Genomic DNA, 25550 nt, shown 5'->3' on the forward strand with positions numbered 1-25550 from the left:
AGGATGCCACTGCACACAGCAGGCTAACTGGCCTGTGAGCTTCAGGAATTCAGCTTTGTTTTCTATGTTGCCATAGGAGTAATGGAACGACAGACATGCGGAACTTGCACAATGGTTTCACACAGGTGGTGAGGGCCTGACTACGGGTCCCAAGGTTTGTGCAGCAAAAGCTTTACACACTGGGTCACCCTTGTGTTTTAAATAAACAGATCCATTAGAAGGAAAGCCCTTAAAGTCAGGCTGCTCCTATTCTCAGACTCTACCAGAGGCCTCCTACTTACCTGCTGTGATACTCTGCTAGTGGATTTTCATCTTCTAGGATCTTCCGCCCTGCAAAGTCAATGGTGACTTTCTTAGAAAGTCGGGAGGCATGTCGGAGTTCTCTCAGCTCCTCCTCTCGTTTCTGCATGGTTTCCCGCTCGACTTTGGACAGCCACTGGTTAGAATCACTGGCAAAATAGTCTGACTCATCGTCAATGACTTGGGTCCTTCGGATACTGAGCAGGGAAAAGGAAAAAAAGAACACACAGTAACTAGGTCACTTGTTGGCAAATATGGACTAATTACCGCTTAACTTTTGCTGTTGTGAAGGTTCCTGTCTCAACTATGGAAGACAATGAATGTTCTAAATAAGGTCTTCCTGCCTTGAAGTTGCAATGTGTGTCTTATGTTTACTGCAAGGTTCAGTTCTGCTCCTAAAACTAATCTCAGCCTCAGGCAGTGAAAGACAGCACCAAAATCCACTGTCTTCCTTTTCTGACAAATCCAACCTTTCATTTACCTTCCATCCACCTTCATTTACCTTCCGTCCACCCTCTAGGCTGTGGATCACAGCTTACACCTGAAAACTGGGACATAACCTAGTTTTGTCATATCCCAGCTGTTATTCCAGTAACTTAATATCCTGCTCTTAAAATTCACTGGTTTATTACTGACAGAGCATTGGTCTGCTGGTGTTTGCCTGAAATCTCAGTCCTGTGAATGAATTATTCTCATTAGGATTTTTTTTTTTTCTTTTTGCTGTTTGGTTTGTCAAGCCAGGGTTTCTCTGTGTAATAGTGCTGGCTGTCCCAGAACGCACTCTATAGACCACCCTGGCCTCAAACTCACAGAAATCTGCCTCTGCCTCTCAAGTACTAGAATTAAAGGCATATACTACCACCACCCAGCTGGAGTTCTTGTTTAACTTTTAATTTACTCTTTATGAATTTTACATTATGCACCCCAATCCAACTCCTCTGCCTGTCCCTCCACATCTGCCCTCTGCCCTTGTACCCTCCCTCCTGAAAGAAAACAAAAAATAAAACTTAACATAGATAAATAAAAAAAAAAAAAAAACCTTTTCACCATGGAAGCTGTGGTGTGTCACACAGTATACTATTTTGCCCAAACAGCTTTACTTGCAAATGTTTATTGCAGTGAGTCACTGGTTCTGTAGAACCAGCCCCTTCACACACACTCCAGCTGCTCATAAATGAGGTAGGTTTTGGGGGAGGCTAACTCAAAGCTCTGGATCTGGGCCTGGGCAGTAGCTGAGGTGTAGTTTTCCTATGCCTGTGCTTTGTCCAGGCGAAGGGCAGGGTCACCTCTCCCCATTTTACACCCCCAGGGCCAGCTCACTTGAACACATGCTACCAGAACCAGCTCTACCAAGCAGCTCAAGTGGAGTATGTGGCACTTTCCCAAGTGCTGCAGCCAGTGAGGGCCAGGTGGATGTTTTATTCATCTATTACTGTAATGCTTTCTACATCCTCCCTCCTCACTATCCAGTTCTTTTTTTTTTTTTAAGATTTATTTATTATGTATACAGTATTCTGCCTGAATGTATGCGTGCAGGCCAGAAGAGGGTGCCAAATCTCATTGTAGATGGTTGTGAGCCATCGTGTGGTTGCCAGGAATTGAACTCAGGACCTCTGGAAGAGCAACCAGTGCTCTTAACCTCTGAGCCATCTCTCCAGCCCACTCCAGTTCTTTATTAACACACCCTGCTAACTTCTAAGATCAGATGACAAGAAAATTGAAGGCTAGAAAACATTTCTGAGAATTTAACCCTGTCATTCTACAAAAAATAAACCCGGGACTCACAAATTGATTATACTACTGTTAGAAGACTGTGTTTCTCCATAATTACAAATTAGTGAAACACATAAGCATAAGGAAAGCATTTAAATCACATTCATATTCAGGGTACAAAGATTTTGTATTAAAATATTTGGTAGGGGCCTTGACATAGATAGTCTGATGTGGGCCCACCTTCACTCCTCTCCCCCCAATAATAAAGTCTGAGTAGCTTGTGTTTGCCCTCATAGAGGAAAGCAGTGTCTCCGCACCTCTTGCAGAATGGAGTTAAGGCTGACGGCGACTGTGTGAGTGCTAGGCAGTTCTGCTCTAGAGAGTGAGCTCTTTGAGGCTCAAGGGCTCTGTCTATCAGACTCTTCCTCAAGCTTAAAATACACGTTTCAATAAATATTTGCTGAAAATGGGCTGGAGAGATGAATCAGAGGTTAAGAGCACTGGCTGCTCTTCCAAAGGTCCTGAGTTCAATTCCCAGCAACCACATGATGGCCCACAAACATCTATAATGAGATCTAGTGCCCTCTTCTGGCCTGCAGGCATACATGCAGGCAGAATACTGTACACATAATAAGTAAATAAATCTATTTAAAAAAACATTTGCCTAATTTATGAACATGTCTTCAAGGCCAATTTTCACCTTGAGTGTTTCAGTGCCTTCCCTATTACAGGATCTTGGTTCACTGGGGTTTGTGTAATAGTCGGCACCTGGAGAGATGTATTAACTTAAGAAATTGTTGGGGTTGGGGATTTAGTTCAGTGGTAGGGAGCTTGCCTAGCAAGTGCAAGGCCCTGGGTTCGGTCCTCAGCAATGGGAAAAAAAAAAAAAAAAGAAATTGTCATTATTCACAGATTTGCTTACTACACTTCAGGACTCTGGATTTAGTAGAAAGTATGTAGCTCAAGTCTACCAGAATTTTATTTTTTATAAAGTCTAATATGGAGACAGTATTCCTTATAAAAATGAAGCCTCTGTTAACTAGAAATTTTAAAACACTTAATGCCTAAAGGTTTTGATTTTTTTTTTCCCCTTGAGATAGGATCTCACTATGTAGTCCTGGCTGTCCTGAAATTCACTTTGTGGACCAGGATGGTTATGAACTCACAGAGATCTTCCTGCGTCTGCCTCCCAAGTGCTGTGATTAGAGGTGTGTGCTACTATGCCAGGTTTGGTTTTTGCTTAATTTAAACTTTCTTCCATTCTGTCTTTAGCACAAATATCTGTATGTTCTCTGTGTAATATTTATACTGTTCTGCAGTATAAAGTGGCTTACTTAACAGAGCTGCTCTTTGACTTGAAAATAGTCTTCAAAATGTTTATTCACCACCTAGATAATGTTATTAAATAAATGTGATCTATAAGCCCTTTTTGCAGAATGTTTTTTTAAAAAAACATTAGAAGAGCCAGGTATGGTGATCCATGCTTTTAATCCTAGCATTTAGGAGGCAGAAGCAGGCAGATCTCTGCAAGTCTGATTCAGGATGGTCTATATATTAAGTTCCAGCCCATCTAAGGCCACACAGTGAAATCTTATCAAACAAAAACAAAAAATAAAGCCAAGATGCAATTAAAAAAAAAAATTACAGAGCAGCCAGTTCTTTGTTATCAACCCTTTCACAGTCTACCGTAAGAAGGTAGCAAGTATCAAATAATACATGATTTTATGTGTGTTTTGCCTCCAGGTACATGTGTACACTCTATGTGAGCGAGCGGCTCTGGCCTGTCAAGGTCAGCACAGCGCATTCCTCTGGAACGGGAGCTGCATATGGTTATGAGCTGCCACACAGGCGGGAGAAATCAAACTTGGGTCTCTGCAAGAGCAACAAGTACTCTTAATCTCTGCACCAACTCTCTAGAACCCCCAAATAATGTTTTAATGGCCAGAATCTATGGATAAGTTTGTCTCAGTGAAGGTTAGTCTCACCCTACCATACCTAGTTCTGTCAAACTCTAACAGTTTTTCTTTATGCTTGATAGCCTTCTCCAAACCAGACTTCATCCGAGATTCTTGATGAGGAAGAAGGTCCCTCGTAGAGACATCCACCTTTCCAGAATTCTCTGCCCCTGTAATTCAATAAAGAAATCAAACAGTATCAGCCCAAAGAATAAAATTTATTGTATTGTTGTGCAGCAATGAACAATATATTTGCAGACCTGATTCTACCCTGATGATCTGCAGTATTCATTTAAACGGAAACTTTTAAGGTCAGGCTCAACTAACATCCAGTGTTTGACACTAACAGTCTCTCAAAAAACAAAACAAAACAAAAAAACTACCAAGGCAGAGTTGGCGCACAACTTTCATTCCAGTACTCTGGAGGCAGGGGCAGGTGCATCTGTGAGTTTGAGGCCAGCCTGGTCTATAGAATGAGTTCCAGGACAGCCAGAGTTACAAAAAAAAAAAAAAAAAAAAAAAAAAAAAAAAGGAAAAAAAGCTAGACCTCTACAGATTACGGATACCAAATGTGTCTCAGTAGTGCAGTGCATGCCTATAGAGCTCTGTGTTTAACTGTCACAAAGCTCCAAAAGATCAAAATACATGAAACACCTTACTAACAAAAGCTATCACCTATAAATATACTTTTACATATCAAAACCATAAACTAATTAATGGAAGAAAGATTTCAGAAAAGATGCAAAACTGGAATAAATGATAAGACACAAAGGAACATTTATTTGTTATATAACCAATATAAACAGTTTCTACCATCCTTGTTTACAGATAAGGAAACTAAAATTCAAAGATGAAAATAAATTTACTGATTCATTCATATATTAAAAGGTAGTGCCCACCTTTAATCTCAGCACTCAGAGAGGCAGAGGCAGGCAGATGCATCACTGTTGAGTTCGCGGCCAGCCTGGTCTACAAAGCAAGTCCAGGACAGCCAAGGCTACACAGAGAAATCCTGTTTCAAAAAAAAAAAAAAGAAAAGAAAAGAAAAAATATGGCCTCACATGATATACTCACCTTCATGGGAGGTTACAAGGACTCCAGGTCAGCTTGGATAATAGTCCCAAAAAAATAAGTCAAGCTGTGCTGCAAGTCAATCAGCCTAGCATCTTCGTGTGACTCAAACCAAAATTTTCAAAAAGTGGAGGTTAAGCTTAATCTGCTTCCCTAGTGTCTACACTACCCTGGGTTCAAATCTCAGCACTGAAAGCTAAGTCAATTAAAGAAAATTAGTTGAAAATAACGGAAAAGCATAACATTTTTTTTCCAATTGCTACTTTATAAAAGAACATATATTTTTAAATAATATGAAAACTGACAAAAAAAACTTTTAAAAATATTTAAAATTAAAAAAACATTAATTCTGACTAAAAATAAAATGTAAAATAGTGAAAAATAAAATAAAATGAAATTAAATGAAAACTATGAACTAAGGTAGAAGCAAAATATTGTTTTGATGCCCAGTGCAGTGGTGCACACCTATAATCCCAGCACTTCAGTGGCAGAGGCAGCCGATCTCTCTAAGTTCAGGGACAGCCAGGTCTACAAAACAAGGCCAGGACAGCAAAGGCTACACAGAGAAAGCCTGTCTCGAAAAACCAAAAAATAAAATAAAAATAAATATATGTATATATATTATTTTGTTAGAAATTAATAAGCACACTATTCTACCTCTTAAAAATGGTTTTAGGCAGATCTGATGCATGCCTTTAATTCCAATACTTTGGAAATAAAGACAGAGGAGTCAAAGCTCAAAGCTCTCCTCATCTACACAGCAAATTTAAGAGTAGCCTGAGCTACATGAGAGGGACTATAGCTTTGGATGCGTGAGGGCCCACATTTGACCAGCAGCATCAAAAAAAAAAAAAAAATTGTTGAATAAGTGACCCCAAATAAATAAACACATAAATAAATAAATAAATAAATCTGAAAAAAAAAAAAAAAAAGAAAAAAAAAAAAAAAAAAAACTGCATCTTAGCCAGACAATGATGCACACCTTTAATCTTGGCACTTGGGATACACAGTGAGGCCCTGTCTCAAAGAATGGAAAAAAATCAAGAATCTAGGGTTTACCTGACATGAGTTTCTTTAACAGTTTCTGGCTTTTGTTTGAGTCACGCTGTAAGATGTCCTGTTCTTCATTAGTACATACCTATAAAGGAAACAGACTTGCCATTCAGAGGTTGAATGATATTGCTTGCTTGGCAAAGTATTAAGTGCAGTCTCAACCTGATCTACAGAGTCAGTTCCAAGACACCCAAGATTACTAAGAAAAACCTTGTCTCAAAAAACAAAAACAAAAAGAATTTCATTCCTATAAATATGAATAACTCTGTGATTTAACATATATATTTATGTAAAATAATATACATACATACATGTAAATATAGATATACCTAGTTTCAAAAGACAAATACTTACTTCTGTTGAGAATACTGAAAAAAATCATGACACTTTTCAAAGCCTTTGGTTGTAAACTCTATCTTTGATAACAGAAATTATAAAGATGCTGGGCATGATGGCACACTCCTCTAGTTACGAGACTCATGAGGCAGAGGCAGGAGGAACTCTGTAAATTCAAGGCTATCCAGGACTTTGTTACACAGAGAAACCCTGTCTTGAAACAACCAAAAAAGAAAGGAAGGAAAGAAGAAAGGAGGGAGGGAAGGAAGGAAGGAAGGAAGGAAGGAAGGAAGGAAGGAAGGAAGGAAAGAATGAAAAAAGAAATTATAAGGAAATGTTTTATTAGAAAGAACCAAAAAGCTTGAGGCTGGAGAGATGGCTCAGTGTTTAGGAGCACTGGCTGCTCTTCCAGAGAACCTGGGTTTAATCACCAGAACCCACACGGCAGCTCACAATCATATGTAACTTCAGTTCTAGGGATCAATTTCCCTCTTCTGGCCTCTAAGGGGACCAGGTACAAATGTGATCCACAGATATACATGTAGGCAAAACATATATGCACATAAAATAAGAACCAACCAGAAGGCAAGTATGATGGCACACACCTGTAATCTCAATACTTCAATACCTGGGAACTTGAGGCTAGCCTGGTTTAGATAGGAAGTTCAACGACATTGAGTCTGGGAGCTTGAGGCAAGCCTACCTTCATAGTGAGAGTGTGCCTTAAAAACTCACTTTTCTTCCTAGGTCCCCAGAGCACTGGAATTTCATTAAACATTGTAGAGAAGCAGTTTCCTAAGGAAAACTGCATAAGATTTGAATAGCCATGGTTATTAACTCAAAACACAGTTTCTTAGTTAGGGCTTCTACTGCTGTGATAAAACTCTATGACCAAACGCAGTTTGGCAGGAAGAAAGGGTTTATTTTTTCATATATGTCCTTACTTATTTCTATGGTATGAATGTTTGAATGCTTGCCTGCATGTCTATATGTTCACCATGTGTATGCCTGGTCTTGTAGAGGTCAGAAGGCATCAGATCCACTGGAACTAGAGTTATAAGCAGCTATGAGCCACAATGTAGCTGCTGGAAATCAAACCCAGCTCCTCTGCAAAAGTAGCCACTGCTCTTAACCACCAAGCCATCTCTTTAGCTCCATAAAGGATTTATTTATATCATTCTGTACTTCCAGGTAATAGTTCATGACTAAGGGAAGTTAAGGCAGGAACCTGAGGAGGGGACTGTTAAGTGATACAAGGAATGCTCCGTACTGACTTGCTCCTTCTGCATTTTGTTTGTTTTAATGATAATGCCTCATTCTGTAACTTTGGCTGGCCTGGAATTCACTATGTAAACCAGGCTGGCCTTAAAATCAGATTCTTCTACCTTTGCCTCCCAAGTGCTGGGATTATAGATACACACTACGTCTTAGCCTGTTTTCTAGGACCACCTTCCTAGGAGTGGCACCACACACAATTGCAGGGCCTTCCTACATTAATCAAGAATTAAGAAACTGTCCGACAGGATTACCTACAGGACAATCTTAGGAACCATTTTCCCAAGTGAGGTTCCCTCTTCTCAGATAACTCAAGTTGACAGAAAAATCGAACATAGTGAAAACAAAACATGAAGGACCTTACCAAAGAGCCACAGAATAAGCAGGGGCCTGAACCCTCCTGCTCACAGACAATCCGCCCACAGACCAGGCAGTTATTGATGAGCTTGTGCTTCTGGCCCAGGCAATCACATGGGTGACGACCAGGAAGCAGGACTGCAAGTTTGTCCTGTCCCTCTCTTGTATATAAACTGACAAATTTTGTCTTTTTCTTTACTGAGTTGTTGCTTTCTTGTGCCTAATGATACAAAGACATCACAGGAACACTGATCAATTACAATGAAAAGAATCGGGAGGAAAAGCCTCACTTCTGTGCAGTAACTACTTACACCTTATTCAAGAATCAGGAAAGGAGGAAAAATACAGATTATTTATAATTAGGGTCCTGATAATAGCAAGGTAATTGTTTTCCTAGCAATTGCTTTATTTGTTAAACACCTAATATGGCCAGGCAAATACAGCAACCAAAGCAGCTTGAGACGTTTTTAAAATAAATTCTTATATGTAACAACATGTATGAGTGTGCGTGCACCATGGTGTGCACATGGAGGTCAGGGAACAACTTGCAGAAGTTAGTTCTCTCCTTCCCCCATGCGGGTTCAGAGGACTAACCTCAGCCTTGGTGGCAAGCACTTCTATCCAGTGAGCTGTACTGCTGTCCCCTGAGATATTTAAGATTGCACATGTAGGTGTTTTATTATTCAAATGTAGCGGGTGGGGTTTTTTGTTTGTTTGTTTGTTTTTGTGTTGAGTAGCATCTGGCCTATAACTATTATGCTCAAGCTAGAAGATAATATTGATCTTCCTCCCAGTTCCTCCTGGGCGCTGGGACGACAGGCATATAGGAGCACACTGTTAGTAAGCAGTGCAGGGATGGAACCCAGGGGGTTCATGCATGCCAGACAAGCACTCTACCAACTACATGAACTACACCCCAGTCCTATTTTTTATTTTTCCTTTATTTATTCATTTATTTATCTTTCAGTGGTGCTGGCTATTGAACCAGTGTCTTACGTACACTAGGTATGTGCTCTGCTACTGAGCTATAATCCCAACCCCTGGTATCTTAAACCACAGCTAAAGAATGACGTTAGGGACTAGTTAGATGAAGATCCTTGCCAAGCTTAAATGACTTCAGTTTGATATCAAGGATCACAACATAAAACTAGAGAACCAACTCCCACAAATTGCATGCATGTTTGTGTTACCATGCACACACTCAGAGTAAATAAATAAAACAAAGAATTTTTTAAATACCCCTAAAAGGGGTAACAGCCATAGATCTCAAAACATAGGCAATCAATAAAATTTTTAAAACTTATTTTATTTTTGGAATTACAAGGCAGGGTTTCTCTGTTTTAGTTCTGGCTGTCCTAGAACTCACTCTGTAGATCATGCTAGCCTTGAATCCAGAGATCCAGCTTCTGCCTCCCAAATTCTGGAATTAAAGGCGTGCACCACCACTGTCCAGCAAAATTGATAAATTTATTCATTCAGAAACTAATAAGAAAGAAGCCAGAGTGTAGCTGGTGGCACAGCATGTGGTTAGCATGTATGCAGGCCTACACTCAATCCCTATTACTAAGGGAAAAAAAGAGACACAAGAAAAAAACATAAAAAACGATCATGAGGAATTTCATAGTAACACATACTCAAATGAGCAACAAAAATAAGAAAAAGTGCACAACATTTTTAGCCATTAAAACAATACAACATGGGCTGGAGAGATGGGTAAGAGGTTAAAAGCACTGCCCACTCGTCCAGAGGACCCAAGGTTTAGTCCCTAGCACTCACAGTGGGGAGCTCACAATCGCCTGTAACTCCAGTTCCAGGGACCCGACACCCCACAGATATATATTCAGGCAAAACACCAGCGCACATAAAATAAAAATAAACTGAAAAAGGGCCAGGCATAGTGGTGCACTCCTTTAATCCCAGTACTTGGGAGTCAGAAGCAGGCAGATCTCTGTGAGTTAGAGGCCAGCCTGGTCTACAAAGTGAGTTCCAGGACAGCAAGGGCTACACAGAGAGTCCCTGTCTCAAAAAACCAAAGAAACAAACAAACTGAAGGAAAAAAACAAAACAATACAATACAAGAGTGTTTGGGTGTCATTCAGGGGTAAAGTACTTCCCTAGCATACACAAGGCTGTAGAGATGAGGCCCAAACTAAAGAGTATAGAAACATTTCCACAGTTCTTGATTCATGCTACTAAACACTTTTTCTTTATTGACAACTGATAAAACATTGAAAATCTAATAGGAAATATGTCAGTGATTTAATGTGTATTTATCTGATCAGAACAGACATTTTGGTTTGTTCGTGCCTTGGGGCAGGGGCATGGTGTGAGACTTGGTGTTAAAACTGAGAGGAAGACTATGAAAAATAGGCCATCTCCAGTTCCTAGTGAGCCTGAACACCTTCATATACTCCCTGGTTATATGTTCTTTATTACTTGTGATAATCTTTGTAAATTCTGCTCTCCTGTTTTTGCTTTAGTTTTTACTTTTTAGTTTTCTAAGACAAAATCTTCTTCTGTAGCCCTAGCTGGCCTGGAATTAATCATGAAGACCAGGTAGCCTTGAACTTGAGGCATTCCTTCTGCGTCAGACTCCTGAGTACTGGGATTACATGCTTAAGGCCAACCATGTCCATCTCCCACCCATGTTTTTGCATAGTATCCTCTCAAAATTGTCATATTCCATCTTAGATTAATTAATTTTCTCCTTTTCAGAAGTTTGTCAAGTCATGCTGACTATAAATGTTTCAGTTATCCAGATGTAGTGGCTACAGTCTAAGCTTCAGGAGGTTGAGGCAGAAAGACTTTCAGCTGAAAGACAGCTTGGGATACTCCGAGAATTCTATGCATGCCTGGTTAAAAATAAGTTTTGAAGTCGGAATATTGATAATTACGGTAGAAGAGAAAACTTTCAAAACAAGAATACTATTCATCTACCTTTGTATTGATTTTTCGGATAAAAGTCTCAGTGTAGCCTAGAATTTGCTAGCAGTCTGAACTCCAGGTTGGCCTGGAGCTCCCTATCTTCTTGCAAGTGTCTGGCAGTTTGTGTGTATGTCTGTATGTGCACGCATGCATCTTTGTACGGATGTAGGGCAGAGTGTAAATGCAATCCCCCACTACTACAAATTTATGCAGTCCTATTTCCCACATTTGGGAAAAGCACAAGGGTCAGCACATCAGAGTGCAATGGACAAGCCTTGTCCAGGGCAAACTACTTTCATAATCATGGCATCTTCCCTGGCGGGAAGTTATTAATAACTGGCCTGGCAGTTATTAATGACACCAAGAACTATCTAGTCATTCAGTTTTTACTGCCCTTTCAAATGCTGAAGTTGAAAGTAGGGCGCTTCTTTAATTATTCTCCATCCAGGAACAGGCGTGTAGGTCAGGGGAGGAGTGCTTGTCTCATATGCATGCACAAGGTCCTAGTCTGATCCTGAGAATGAAGTAAGTCCCGCAGAAGAGTGGTGGCACACAATCTCAGGGCTTGGAAGGTAGAGGTAGGAAGACCAGGAGTTCAAGGCTAACGGCAAATTAGATTTCAGCCTGAGCTGCATGGTGCCTTATCTCAGAAGGAAGAAAAGGTCTCATACCACAGAGAAAGATGCCAGCTTCTGTCCCTAATATTCATCCATTTGTTAAATGTGACATTGAAGACTAATTTCCGTATTTTGTCTCTGATATTAGTCATTTCTTCTTCTCCACACAGTCAGGAAAAGCTTAAATTTTGTAAGCATTTACCTTGGCCAAATCTAAAGGTGTTTTGACCTCTACAGTCATGTCAGGTTCAGGAAATGCAGGAACTTCCTGTTTGTTTCTTCCTTTCCTCCTACTCCGCTTTAGCTGGTCCACTGATCTCTGTCCATCTAAAATTTCTTTAAAGAATAAAAGAAAATACACACAGATACAGAAAAAGAATGGCAAGATTTGTTATTTAGTGTCTATAGCTAAAACCTGAAGGTAGTTCTTAATATTTATAGTCAAGACAAGAAGTCAGGCAGAACTACTCTCAATTCAAAATCGAACCACCATTTTTAATGTCTGTAATCAATGATAAATAATCCCAAACAGGATTGGTGATGAAAAATGCTTGGCAGTAGCTGGTCTCTGCTACTTTGTGGGGTCTTCTTTTTCCCATCCCCCTCCCTGCCCCAGGTTCACTCCCTATCACAAGATAGGAGAGAAAGAAGGATAAGGGGAGAGTGAGAGATAGAGATCTCTGAATCTAATTCTTTTCCTTTTGTTTCCTCTTTGAATACAACTACTGACAAACTGCATCCAACCTTCCTGAACGACCAACAACCACCCACCCACCACCCACCCTGCCTCTCAGGGCTCTAACATTTCCCAGAATTCCAAACTTCACACGATCGTAGAAGCTATCTGCAGCTGACAAAATCACACTTGGGCTAGCGCACGGGGCAAGCGATGGTCAGCTGCTGAAGTCTGAAGCACTCTCACACCCCACACCTGGGACTAAAATGGTAACACATCCTTATAATATTTTCATGTTTTTAAAGAATCTGAAATTCCAAAGTTGTCATTACACTTGCCTAGCATCCAAGCATCTCTGGCCTGAATCCAAGTACTAGAGAAAGAAAAACTGAAATATTGAGCGCAACTTAATAACGTAAATTCAAGACTGATATTTTACACTGTATAATAATAGCATATTATTTAGTTTGATGTTCATCTTTTGTACTATATAAATGGATACCTCTAAATATCATTAATACTATAATCAGTCTATACTTTCATTCAGGTATACACATCATTAAAAAAATATTTATAAAAATAGGGCTGGAGTGGGACACAGTGGCACAGAATTTTGAACTCAGCGCTTACAGAGAGAGACAAGCAGATCTCTGAATTTGAGGCCAGCCTGGTTTACAAAGTGAGTTCCAGAACAGCCAGGGCTATAAAGAAAAACCCTGCCTTGGAAAAAGAAAAACAAACAAACAAAACCAAAGGTTGGAGAGACGGGTCAGCAGTTAAAAGCACTGGCTACACCATGGCTCAATTCTCAGTGTACACACATGGCAGCTCACACCATCTGAATCTCCAGTTCCAGGGAACCCAATTCCCTCCTCTGTCCTGTAAGGGCACCAGCATGCACGAGGCACAGCCACACATGCAGGCAAAAGATCCGTACACATAAAAAAAAAAAAATTAGGAAGAAAAAATATTTTAAAATATATTTATAAAAATAAATTTGTAGTGTTGGGGATTGAACATAGGCTCTCACAAATGATAAGCAAGTGTCTTTCCACTGAGTTAGGACACAGTCCTTGAGAAGTATTTATTTAATCCACTTGTAAGTTTAATCCACTTAAAATTATTCTAAAGCCACAGCTGTGCCTGAAAAAAGATTCTTTTGTGATTTTTCTGTAAATTTAAAAATGATGGCTGGTACCCAGTATGGTGGAACATGGCTTTAATCCCAGTACTTGTGAGGCAGTGGCAGGCAGAAAAGCTTGACAGGTTAGAGCTGTGGTTCTCAACTTGTAGGTTGTAACCCCTTTAGGGGTTGCATATCAGATAATCCTGCATATCAGATATTTACATTATAATTCATAACAGTAGCAAATGACAGTTATGAAGTAGCAATGAAATAATTTCATGGTTGGGGGTCACCACAACATGAGGAACTGTATTAAAGAATTAGGAAGGTTGAAAACCAAGGGCTTAGAGCAATATTCATTACTAATTGAATAGACCTAAGCTGAAAATATGCACACATAGGTTCTGTTTAAGTTAGCTGTGAACCAGTAATACATAGTGGAAGACAACACCGAGGCTTTTAAAGCCAAGCATTTACCAGTAAAACTTCAATTATTACCTACCACTTTAACTTACCATCTTTTTTCCAGCACTGCTGAAAAGAATCAGAAATCAACTCTTGACCATTCTTTTGCCACTTGGTTATAAGATCTTCAATGAATTGACCTTTTTTGCCCTCATTTCCCTGAAGGAGGTCTGTCACATATTCTCGTATCTCTTCAGCACTCTCAATTGACAAAACATACCTCAGGAGGTAAAGATATAAATTGTGGAAACAAGAATAGCATAGTGTATGGTTTTCAGAAATCATAACAAGGATGAAGTACTAAACAGTATTCATCAGGGTTGTGGGTAGCTTGGTCATCATGAACTTGCGTAATATGCAAGACATTTTGGGTCTAATGTCAGCGCTTCTTCAAAATTTTCTCCCAAACTCAGCAAACTGGCCTTATTTCTTATAATTCTAGAATTAGCAATTTTGTTTCCGGCAACAAAGAATCAAATTAAGAAAAATTTTTATTTTTATTCTGTTTTTTTGTTTGTTTGTTTGTTTTAATCCAGTCTCTTTTTGTAATCTTCCCCTCCACCTGAGTACTCTGAACCTGAGCTTCTGCCTATGCTTTAGTTCTCAGGTGAAAGGATCTTTTCCAGTAATTTTAAGAGTCTCAAGTCATAATGGATATCCTTTATTGAAAAGTTTATTCCATACTGAAAAGTGTATTCTATGCTCCCAGAAAACCTTCAATTAACTCCCATCGCAGAATTCGTCAATAATCGCCATCTGTTTTGTAAGGATTGTAAAACTCTAAAGGAAAGCTCTAGTAATTATTAATATTCTAAATAAAGGGGAGGGTACAAAGAGAAATTAATTTGCCGAAGGTTCCCAAACTGGCTAATGGCAACAGAAGACTGAAGCTGTGACTCTGAAATCAGGGATTATTTGTAATGTACCATGTCGCCCTCGTGTAAATTCTGGATCCTGCTTGATTCAGAGTAAGGAATTTCTAGAAAGCCAATCTGACCTGTTCATTCTCTCCACAGTTTGTAAGCAAACCGATTTCCGGAACAATCTTACAAATCTAAATACTATGGTGTTGCCACTTTCCTAGGAAACTGCGTGGACTCTGGCATACTTATCTAGAGGCTAAACTGAAAAAGTGGAAGCCAAAATTCAAACTCTAAAGACCAACGGCAGCTCCTTTGACGGTATTTCTTTTCCTCTCAACTTTTTAATCCCCCGGCTTTCCCGTTCGCCATACCGGGGCACATCATAACAAAGCTGCTTCCCACTAGGACCCGGAACCCATCTTACTGTATGATCTCCTCGCTGACATCCAGGGCGAAAGTTTTCCGCAACTGCTGGGTGCACCATTGTACTAGCAGCTCCCGGTACGCCGCCCCAGCCACCGCCATCTTCCCCAACCGGAACCAGCTGAGCTGCAAACGCCTCCCGTCCTGCGCGGGACTCGTTCCCTTCGCAACGCCGACCTCGTTGACGAGGGTTCCACAAGCTTCCACCGCCCCGCTCGGTCGCGCCCCCTTCCTGGCAGATCCTCCCACTTGGGCGGCCTCCGGCTTCTCTCAACTTCCGGGTCTGTTTACACGTGTGTGGGAGAAACGAGCTCTGGAGGGTCTTTGCCGCTGAGGGGGAATTCCAGGAAGGCCATCGGCAATTGTGCTAAGACAATTTACGCACCTACAAAAGAGCTGTAGTAGGAATAAAAGAAAGCAGGACCCCGAAAGATGGGTACAGCCTTCAAATCTTGTCTGATTCTGACAAGATTTAAAACCTCTCTTGTCGGGAAGATAGCAAATCCAAAACCTTCTTGTGGTGTGAAGTAAATTCAAAGCCAGTCTTTGTAACTTAGGCTCTGTCTCACAATAAAAAGGAGGTGGAGTGGAGAGAGACAAGGCACAAAGCCCAGTACCCTACCTTCTCAGTATGCAAGATTCTCAGGTTCAATTCCCAGTCAAACAAAGGAAAACAAAACCTCCAGCGCGTGCAAGCTTTTGTAGGCACTGTACTAGTTTTTGCTCTGATGATGGTGGCGCTTATTTTTAGTGCTGTCTGTAATTGAGACTAGAATCCCGCGGCTACACCACCTAAAGGCTTACGACCACCTGGTGCTCCAGTGCTAGGCCCTCCTACGATATCTTTTGGCCTTCACAGGCACCAGGCATGCATGTGGTGCACATACATAGGCACTTACACATAATAAAACATAAAATAAAAAATAGTAAAATATAAAATAAAAGATTTAAATCTAGGAAAAATAAATGACATTAGCTGGGCATGGTAGCATATGCTTTTAACCCCAGAACTCTAGGAGGGAAAGGTGGGAGGACCTTTGCTCATGGCCAGGCTGGTTTATGCAGTAAATTCCAGGCCAGCCAAGGCTACTAGTGAGACCGTGTCTTAAAAACACATTACCTGTTTGTGTTTGTGCATGTGCATGTCTGTCGGCTACCGCAAATGCACAGTGCACATATGGCGGTCAGAGGACAGCTCACGGGAATGAGTTCTTGCCTTCTACCACTTGGGTCCCAGGAATCAAACTCAGGTGGTCAAGTTCGCCAGCAAGAACCTTCACCTTCTGAGCCAATTTACCGGCCATCAGCTTTTTGCTTGTTTGGTTGGTTGGTTTTTTTGAGACAGGGTTTCTCTGTGTAGCCTGGCTGTCCTGGATTTGATTTGTAGATCAGGCTGGCCTCAAGCTCAGAAATCCACCTGCCTTCCCCACACCCACCCCAGTGCTGAGATTACAAGTATATACCACTGTGCCCAGCTCCCTTTTTTAAAAAAGCAAAATGCAGTACTGTTCATTAATGGTGAGAATGAATTTTATCTTTTCATAATAATATAATCTATTAATTCTAATATATTAAAATAATCTAACCTTTTCTATGTTTATTCATTACCATAACTTAGTAGCTCAGTAGTAGAGACTGTATTTAAAATATGAAAGGCCTTGAGTCATACCCCTGTAGCAAGGTATAAATTTAGGCAAAAATTCCTTTAATACATGCATACTACTTTTCTTTAAAATTTTTATAACTTTTTCTTTAACACATGTATTTTGTATGTGGGTGGGTGTTTTTCAATGCTTTGACACTTGTACAGGGTCAGAGAAAGACATATGCACAAGTCAGTTCTTTCCGTCTACCATGTGGGTTCTGGGACTGGAACTCAAGTCATCGGATTTGGTGACAAGTGTGCTTACCTGCTGAGCCATCTTGCTGTCCCTACAAGTTTTCTTAATGTGTTAGCCTTCAGGTCTTCAAGATTTTCATGTTTAAATCACATAATTCTCTGTGTTTTATTTAATTATAGAGAAGGACTTCTCTAAAGCAATCTTTTTGGGGTTTTTTTTTTGTTTTAAGATTTATTTATTATTTATATAGTATTTCACCTGAGTTTATGCCTGCAAGAAAGAAGAGGACATCAGATCTCATTATAGATGGTTGTAAGCCACCATGTGAATGCTCCTCTGTGTCATCTCTCCAGCCCCTTGGTTTGGTTTTTGAGACAGGGTCTTTCTGCAGTCCTGGCTATCCTGGAACTCCATTTGAAGACCAGGCTGGCCTCAGCTCTGAGAGACACTCCTGCCTCTGCCTTGGTCCCAATCATCATCTTCCTCCTCCCCTCCTTCTAGACAGAGTTTACATACCCCAGGTTGGCCATAAACTCATCATACAGCTGAGGATGGTACTGAACTTCTGATTGTCCTGCCTCTACTTGCCATGTGCTTTGATTACATTCATGCACCATCATACCTATCTTTATGTGGTGCTGGGAAGCAAACTAAGACTTTTGCGCTTGCTAGGCAAGTGCTATCTACCACGTGTGTCACATCCCCAGCCCAAAGTAGCCATTTTAATTAAAAACTTCTGGTCAGTATCACCCTTTTGTGTGTGTGTGTGTTTTCTAACTTGCATTCCTCATTGACATCAATAGTGTTAACAGACAAAAGCAGGACTGTGTGGTGCACACCTTTAATCCCAGCACTAGGGAGGCAGAGGCAGATCTCTGCATTTGAGGCCAGATTGGAATACAGAGCAAGTTCTATGACAGCCAGGCTACACAAAGAAACCCTGTTTCAACATCCCCCCCCCCCAAAAAAAAATCAAACAACAAAAAAAGACAATTATAATAATATGTATATTATAACTTTGTGAAAAAGTGTATTTGTATATTTGAAATTCTCTCTAGCCATTTGCTTGAAATGCAAAAGAAAATATATATTCTCTGGGTCCTTTCTTTGCAGAACTCTGGAATGTGAGTTCAACTAGGCAATTCAGACCTGGAGTAGATGACTTTTTTTTTTTTTTTTTTTCAGGACAGGGTTTCTCTGCTTAGCCTTGGCTGTCCTGGACTTGCTTTGTAGACCAGGCTGGCCTCCAACTCACCTGCCTGCCTCTGCCTCCTGGAGTTTTGGGATTACAGGGGTGTGCCATTGCTTCTGGCTCCAAAGGCCTTTAACTCAAAAGAAAAAAAATGTTATTTAAGTACCAATGTGCATTTTTATGAGGGTAAATGACAACAAAGAGTGAATGTTGATTGGCTTCTTTATTTTTCTGGTGGGAATTTGGCTGTAATTTAACACTCCAGGGTTAAGATAAACTGCAGGCAATTGCTAACATTATAATGTTAATTCAATGACTGTCTAAACCCTTTCATTATTTTCACGTCTTCTTTCTTTCTTTCTTTCTTTCTTTCTTTCTTTCTCTTTCTTTCTTTCTTTCTTTTGTTTTTTTTAAGACAGGGTTTCTCTGTGTAGTCCTTGTCTTCCTGGAACTCACTCTGTAGACCAGGCTGGCCTTAAACACACAGGAGGCCCACCTCTGCCTCCTGAGTCCTGGGATTAAAGGTGTATGTCACCGCCCAGCTGTTTTTTCCCCCTTAATGATTTATTTACTTTTATTTCATGTGCATTGATTGGCATTTTGCCTGCATGTGTGTCTGTGTGAGGGCATCAGATACCTGGAGTTACAGATATTTGTGAGCTGCCATGTGGGTGCTAGGAATTTAACCTGTGTACTTTAGGTCCCCTTAACCTCTGAGCCATCTCTCCAGCTCCTAATTTTGGGTCTTTTTTTCCTTTTCTCCCCCCTGCCTCTCCCCCCCCCCCCCCCCCCGCCGCCCTGCTTCTTTTCTTTTCTTTTTCTTTCTTTCTTTTTTTTTTTAAGTCTTGTGATCTAGCCCAGATCAGCAGGGAACACACCATCTATGAATCTCTTCCTCCTCAGAGTTGAGATTAAAAGGTGCTCAGTTTACCCTTAAACTGTGTAACACAGTGAATTGTTGATTTGGTTAAGGCCCTGAGTAGGTTTTGTTGTTTAAGCATAATTCACTGGACACTTCGAAGGGTTGTTTTTCAAATAAACATTAATGGAAAGCATCCTGCAGCAAGTGCATATGCTCTAGTTCCACGGATGGCATTTAGAACACAATTTCTTAGGAATATTGTAAATTGAAGAGATCAGAAAATATTTATGATCTTTTTATTGTAGTATTATCCACATGTAGGTTGGAGCTGTGGCCTTTTTATTTTGGCAGGTTTTTAGCTCTGTGGCCATGTTTGTTTGTTTGTCTCTATTTATTTCTATGTGTGTATGGACAATCTGTCCAATTTCTTAGTCTTATGCGACCTGAAAACAGTTTTTAAAACACTGTAAACTAAGTTGCGCTTTTCCTTCTCCACCTTGGAAGGCTGTTTTAGATCACAACAGAGTTCACCCTTAGATATTAAACTTTAGTTTTGATTCTCATGGAAAGGTCCACTTCATTTTAATTTTCACATTCAGGGTTTAATCATCATGGATTTAACTCTGTGGTAAATTTTTATGAAATACTGCAATTTCAGTCTTTACTAGGTTTTATTTTATAAGCGGATCCACTTGGCTAGTTCACAACCTACCTCAGCGGCCACACTTGGCGCCACCTTGGAGTGTCCTGGCACCGCCCGCCCTCCAGGAGTGGTTACCGCTGGGCCTGATGGACTGGCCAGCAATGCCTGAAGTCTCCCGCTGTCACCCGCTGGACGCTGCCAATTGGCTCAGGGTGAAGGCGCGGAACCAATAAGAACCCCGGTTCTCAAGAGCTTGGAGCGCGCGGGAAAGAGACCCATTTAAACTGTGGCGGGAACGTCATTTTCGGATCCTTGTCCAGTTGAAACATCTGCAGCAGGGGAGTCCGTGAGCATTGTCTCTTCCGCTGTGAGCATGGTGCGGACCAAGGCAAACTACGTCCCGGGAGCCTACAGAAAAGGTGAAGGGATGCCGCTTGGTAGCGGGAGCCTGTCCCTGGGATGGAGACACCCATAGCTGCTCCCCGTTGAGCTCAGCTAAGAGACAAGCTCCCGGCCCTCCCCTCGAGGAAGCTTGCAGAGGCCAGGCAAGGTCGTTCTGGGGCTGTGCACGTCCCTACTCTCCGCTAGGCTGGGACTGTGGCAGAACAGAGCTGGGGTCGGAATTCTCCCACCTCTTCTGATCGCCCTCCCCTTACCTCTCTTTGCAGTGGTGGCTTCTCGAGCCCCCAGGAAGGTGCTTGGCTCTTCCACCTTTGTCACCAATTCGTCCTCGTGTTCGTCAAGAAAAGGTAGGAAGGGTTCTAGAAGCTTCTAAAGTAAGAGAAACAACGCTGAAAGGATCAGCCTGGGCAGCAGTCCTGACCTGTGAGGTCCTGACTTGCGGTGGATTTATTTTTATTTAGTTTTCTTCCTCCGGAATTTGTTTTCCTTGACATCCTCACGCCTAAAATTTCTTCCTTAGTCTTTAAGGGGCCCTTGGTCTTTCAGCAGGCTTGGATAGGGTTGTGAGGGTCTCATGGAAAACTCTCAACTCTTGGCCATGAGGGACAGTTTATCTTTAAACCTGTTTTTCTTTGTTAAATGGTGCTTTTAAATTTTTCTTAATATTAACACTTACTATTTTCTTGGAGGCTATTTAAGTGCCTTCTCGTTAGATTTAGGGTGATAATTTTGTATGGGTGTATGTGTCCAGCCATGCATGCAATCTTACAGAACTGAATCCTGGGCCTTGCCCATGTTGAGCAAGTACAGAGCTACATCTTCAACCACACTGTCCCAGCACAAGTATCTTTTTACTTTTGTTTCTGCTTCTTCCTCCTTTCCCCTCTGTTCCCCCTTCCCTTCCTGACATTCCTTTCTTCCTTCATTTCTTTCTTCCTCCTTCCCTCCTGTTTCTCTCTTCTTTCCTTATTCATATAGTCAAGGCTAGCCTCAAGATTTCTATGTATAGAGAGTAACTTTGAACTTCAGATCTTTCTGCCCTTTACTTTCTGATCCTTCTGCCTCTGCCTCCCCAGTGCTGGGGATTGCATGCATGTGCCATGGATGCCAGGTTTATTCTGTGCTGGGGATCTAAGCCAGGCACTACGCATGCTAGGGAACTGAGCCATATCCACAACTTGCCGTGCCCCTCTTCTCCCCCTCTCTCCTGATTGCTGGGATTACAAGTATGCACTACCACACCCAACTTTAACTTTTTTTGTGATGGGATCCTTGCTATATTGCCCAGGCTGACATCAAATGCTCCTGCCTCAGTTGCTGGAATACTTAGGATTACAGGCATGAAATACATCATACTCAGCCCTAAATTTTCACCAAATTTCATTAGAAAATATTTACTATTTCCACCTCTTCAAAGAAAGAGGATAGTAGATAAAATTTTTCAAAGTAGATAATTTATTCAGAATGTCTTATATTTTGAACACCTAGAATAAATTCCATCAAGGCTCCATACCATTGTCTGGCTTACTACTGAATCACTAGAACTAATTGAATAGGTCCTTAATATGTGTTAAACAGCCTGGGAAAGAGAAAAATGGTCCTAAGTGCTCTGGAGGCTGAGGCAGGAGGACTACTGTGTGTTCAAAGACAGCCTGGGCTACCAAATGAGTACCAGGTGTTCCCAGGGGCTACTAGCAATATGCTGTCTCACAAAAACAATCAACAAAACATGAAGCAACTTGGTGTACCGGCACATGCTTGTAGTCCTGGCACTTGAGACGTAGAGGCAGGAGAATCAGGAATTCAAGGTTACACAGTGAATGTGAAATCAGTCTGGGCTATATGAAATACTGAATCACCCTCTTTCTGCCAATAAAATAAGAATGTTCATAGATTGGTTGTTGGTTGGTTGTTTTTTTGAGACAGTTTCTCTGTGTAGCCCTGGCTGTCCTGGAACTTACTCTGTAGACCAGACTGGCCTCAAACTCTGAGATCTGCCTGCCTCTGACTCCTGAGTGCTGGGATTAAAACATGTACCACCACCACCCGGCCACAGATTTGTATTTTAAATGCAAAACAACTATATGAAATTGTAGTATTCTCATTCTAAATTATTTTTATTACATGTATATTTATTGCCTGTGTTCATATATGCATGGGTTTGTACATGTAGAAGTCAGATACAATTTGTAGAAATCAGTTCTTTTCAACTTGGTGGTCTAGAGGATCAGACTCAGCTGTGCAAGTGCCTTTACCCACTGAGCTATCTCAATGGCCCATTAGCCTCATTTTAAAATTGCATAATTTAAGGGTTTAAGTCATTGCATCGAAGCTAGGATAAACTTACAGTCCCAGCCACCTGGGAGTCAGAGGCAGGAGGATGTCCTGATTTTCCAGACCAGTCTGGCTAACACAGGGAAACCCTATCTTAAAGGGCAGGAATTTAGCTCAGAGGTAGCCTGTTTGCCTAGCATGCATAAGATCCTAGTTTTAATCCCGAATACTGCGAAAAAACAAAATCAAAATTACTGCGGCATATTTCTAGTTCTGAAAACATTTGTGAGGCTGGGAGTATGGTTCAACACTATCGGACTTGCTTAGCAAGTTTTCTTTGATGAAATGATGGACAGCTTTTGCTTTTCGGTTCATTTATTTTATATGAACGTTTGCTTGCATGAGTGTATGTGTTCCAATGCTTCTCCGTGGTTGTGAGCCACCACGTAGGCGCTAGGCACTGAACCACATCAACAAGAGCTCTGATCAGAGCTCTCTCCAGCCCCACTTTTTACTAGTATTATTATTTCTTTATTCACTTTATTTACATCCCAACTGAAGCCCCCTCTCCTCCTGGTCCCATCTCCCTTTTTGAGAAAATGCCTCATGTAATTCAGGCTAGTCTCAAACTTGTTAAATGGCTAATGCTGGCCTTCAACTTCTGCTCTTCCTGTCTCTAAGATACCAATCAATGCTAGGATTATAGGCAAGAGTCACCATTCTCCTCTAATTATTTTTTTAAAGATGTATTTATTTATTATGTATATAGCACACCAGAAGAGGGCACCAGATCTCATTATAGATGTTTGGGAGCCACCATGTGGTTGCTGAGAATTGAGCTCAGGACCTCTGGAAGAGCAGCCAGTGCTCTTAACCACTGAGCCATCTCTCCAGCCCCCTATAATTATTTTTTTAAAAAAGCAATTTTTCCTGAGTTTTTCTTTTACATTACTGTTAAAAGATGAGCAGAAATGGGATTTTCCTTATGAAGAGGAACCAGCTACTTTGAAAAGTGGAATTTACTCTTACAGAAAAGTTCACATTGCCTCACAGACTTGGGTTGCAATAATTTGCCTGGGTTGGCTTTGTGCTCACTTGGTACTACATGCAAGTTTTGAACTTTGGATCCTTCTGCTTTAGCCTCCCGATTAGCTGAGATTACAGGCTTCTGCCACTAGCCTTGCTCACATTGTGTGAGCACTTTTAACTAAACAATTTAACTGTGCTAGGAATGAACCCTCAATGGTAGAGCACTTGCCTAGCACATGTGAGGCTCTGGGTTCAAACTGTGGTACCATATCCACACAAACAAATCCTCATAAATAAATAAATAACCTTACTAAATAAAATTTGGACAGTTTATCCTACATTAAAGAAGAATACATTTTAGAAATTTAGAAATTTATTACTGAGCTGGGCACAGTGACACATGCCTTTAATCCCAGTACTCAGGAGGCAGAGGCAGGCAGACTGTTGTGAGTTTGAGACCAGCCAGGTCTACAAAGCAAGTTCAGGACAGCCAAGGTTATAGAGAAACTCTGTCTCAAAACAAACAAATAATCAAAACAAATTTATTACTGTTGCTGTGTTAGGTAGATGTGTTATGGAACAAATATGAAGGTCAGAAGACAACTTTTGGGAGCTTGTTTTCTACTTCCACCTTTATGTGTACTGAGATTGAATTCAGGTCATCTCACCAGCCTGTTTTATTAACATATATACGTATATAACATAACTTATGTATTATGTATAATTATAATACATATTATTTTATATATGAGTTTATGTTACATAACATGTAACATAATTGAATATGCTGTATAACATAACAGTATTGTGTAATATATTGTGTAACATTATATTATATGACATATTACATATTATATATATATATATATATATAGAGAGAGAGAGAGAGAGAGAGAGAGTGTGTGTGTGTGTGTGATCTCTGTGTTCGGGTGCCTGTAAAAGCCAGAAGATGGCATCAGATTCCATGGAGCTGGAGTTACAAGCAGTTGTGAAGCACCTGATATGAGTGTTAAGAATCAAATGCTAGTCTTGTTTGGTCAAGATTTATTTTATGTGTATATGAGTGTTGTGCTTACATATATGTCTGTGCACCATGTTGCCCACAGAGGCCAGAAGGAGGAGTCAGATCTCCTGGAATCGGAGATATGGATATGGAAGGTTTTGAGCCACCATTGGTAATGGAAACTGGGTCATGTGCAAGAAAAATAAGTATTTTTAGCTGCTGAGCCTTTTCTCCAGCCCAAACTCTAGTATTCTGAAAGAACAAGTGTTCTTTACCACTGAGCCTCTCTCCAGCCTTCATTTTCTAATTTAAGATAGATGTAATGTCACAAAATACTTCTGAAAATCTGATAGTAAAGAATGGCAAAGTCAGGCAGTAGTGGCACCACCTTTAATCCCAGCACTCAGGAGACAGACAGGCAGATCTGTTTGAGGACAGCCATGGCTACACACAGAAACTCTGGGGCTGGAGAGATGGCTCTGTAGTTAAGAGCACTGGATGCTCTTCTATAAGACCAAGGTTCAATTCCCAGCAGCCACAAGGCAGCGTACAACTGTCTGTAACTCCAATTCCAGGGAATCTGGCATCCTTACATACAGACATATATGCATGCAAAACACATAAAATAAAAATATACAAAACTTTTAAAAGGAAGAAAAAAAGAAACCCTATCTTGAGAGGGAAAGAGAAAAAAAGAATGGCAATTATATTTGTTTTTATTTAGTTCTGTTTCTATTTTACAGCTGAACATAAGTATGCAGGAGGGAATCCAGTTTGTGTGCGCCCAACTCCCAAGTGGCAAAAGGGCATTGGAGAATTCTTCAGGCTGTCCCCTAAAGATTCTGAAAAAGAGAACAAGGTTCCTGAAGAAGCAGGAAGCAGTGGTTTAGGAAAAGCAAAGAGAAAGTAAGTGTTTATGTTCTGGAAGACAGAGAATACTCTCTTAAAAATAAAAGACAAACAGGATAGTGTATAATTTTAAAGTTTTTCTTCAAGCCAATAAGAAAATAAAACTATGCTTTAACTTCTAATATTTTCTTCCTTTTTAAAAAGATTTATTCTTTTTTCTTTCTTTCTTTTTTTTCTTTCTTTCCTTTCTTTCCTTTCTTTCTTTCTTTCTTTCTTTCTTTCTTTCTTTCTTTCTTTCTT

General features: G+C 40.6%; 2 protein-coding genes across 3 annotated transcripts in view; one reads left to right on the forward strand and one right to left on the reverse strand.

Annotated features, from left to right (window-relative positions):
• Positions 1-20417, reverse strand: part of Trip4 (thyroid hormone receptor interactor 4) — a 56536-nt gene extending 36119 nt beyond the window's left edge. For both annotated transcript variants that reach the window (XM_055597680.1, XM_055597673.1), the window contains exons 1-9: positions 20350-20417; positions 19763-20101; positions 15157-15540; positions 13920-14089; positions 11805-11938; positions 8068-8280; positions 6099-6177; positions 4009-4138; positions 282-497 (exon numbers count right to left, since the gene is read on the reverse strand). In XM_055597680.1, the coding sequence (XP_055453655.1) occupies positions 282-497; positions 4009-4138; positions 6099-6177; positions 8068-8280; positions 11805-11938; positions 13920-14089; positions 15157-15257 (1043 nt within the window). In that variant the 5' untranslated portion in view covers positions 15258-15540; positions 19763-20101; positions 20350-20417. The remainder of the gene's footprint in view (positions 1-281; positions 498-4008; positions 4139-6098; positions 6178-8067; positions 8281-11804; positions 11939-13919; positions 14090-15156; positions 15541-19762; positions 20102-20349) is intronic.
• Positions 19991-25550, forward strand: part of Pclaf (PCNA clamp associated factor) — a 14248-nt gene continuing 8688 nt past the window's right edge. The window contains exons 1-3 of the mRNA XM_055597703.1: positions 19991-20112; positions 20362-20442; positions 25145-25307. Coding sequence (XP_055453678.1) covers positions 20067-20112; positions 20362-20442; positions 25145-25307 — 290 coding nt within the window. The 5' untranslated portion in view covers positions 19991-20066. The remainder of the gene's footprint in view (positions 20113-20361; positions 20443-25144; positions 25308-25550) is intronic.

This window comes from Psammomys obesus, unplaced genomic scaffold, assembly GCF_907164565.1.
Source record: "Psammomys obesus unplaced genomic scaffold, mPsaObe1.curated_primary_1811, whole genome shotgun sequence".
In the NCBI taxonomy this organism is placed as follows: domain Eukaryota; kingdom Metazoa; phylum Chordata; class Mammalia; order Rodentia; family Muridae; genus Psammomys; species Psammomys obesus.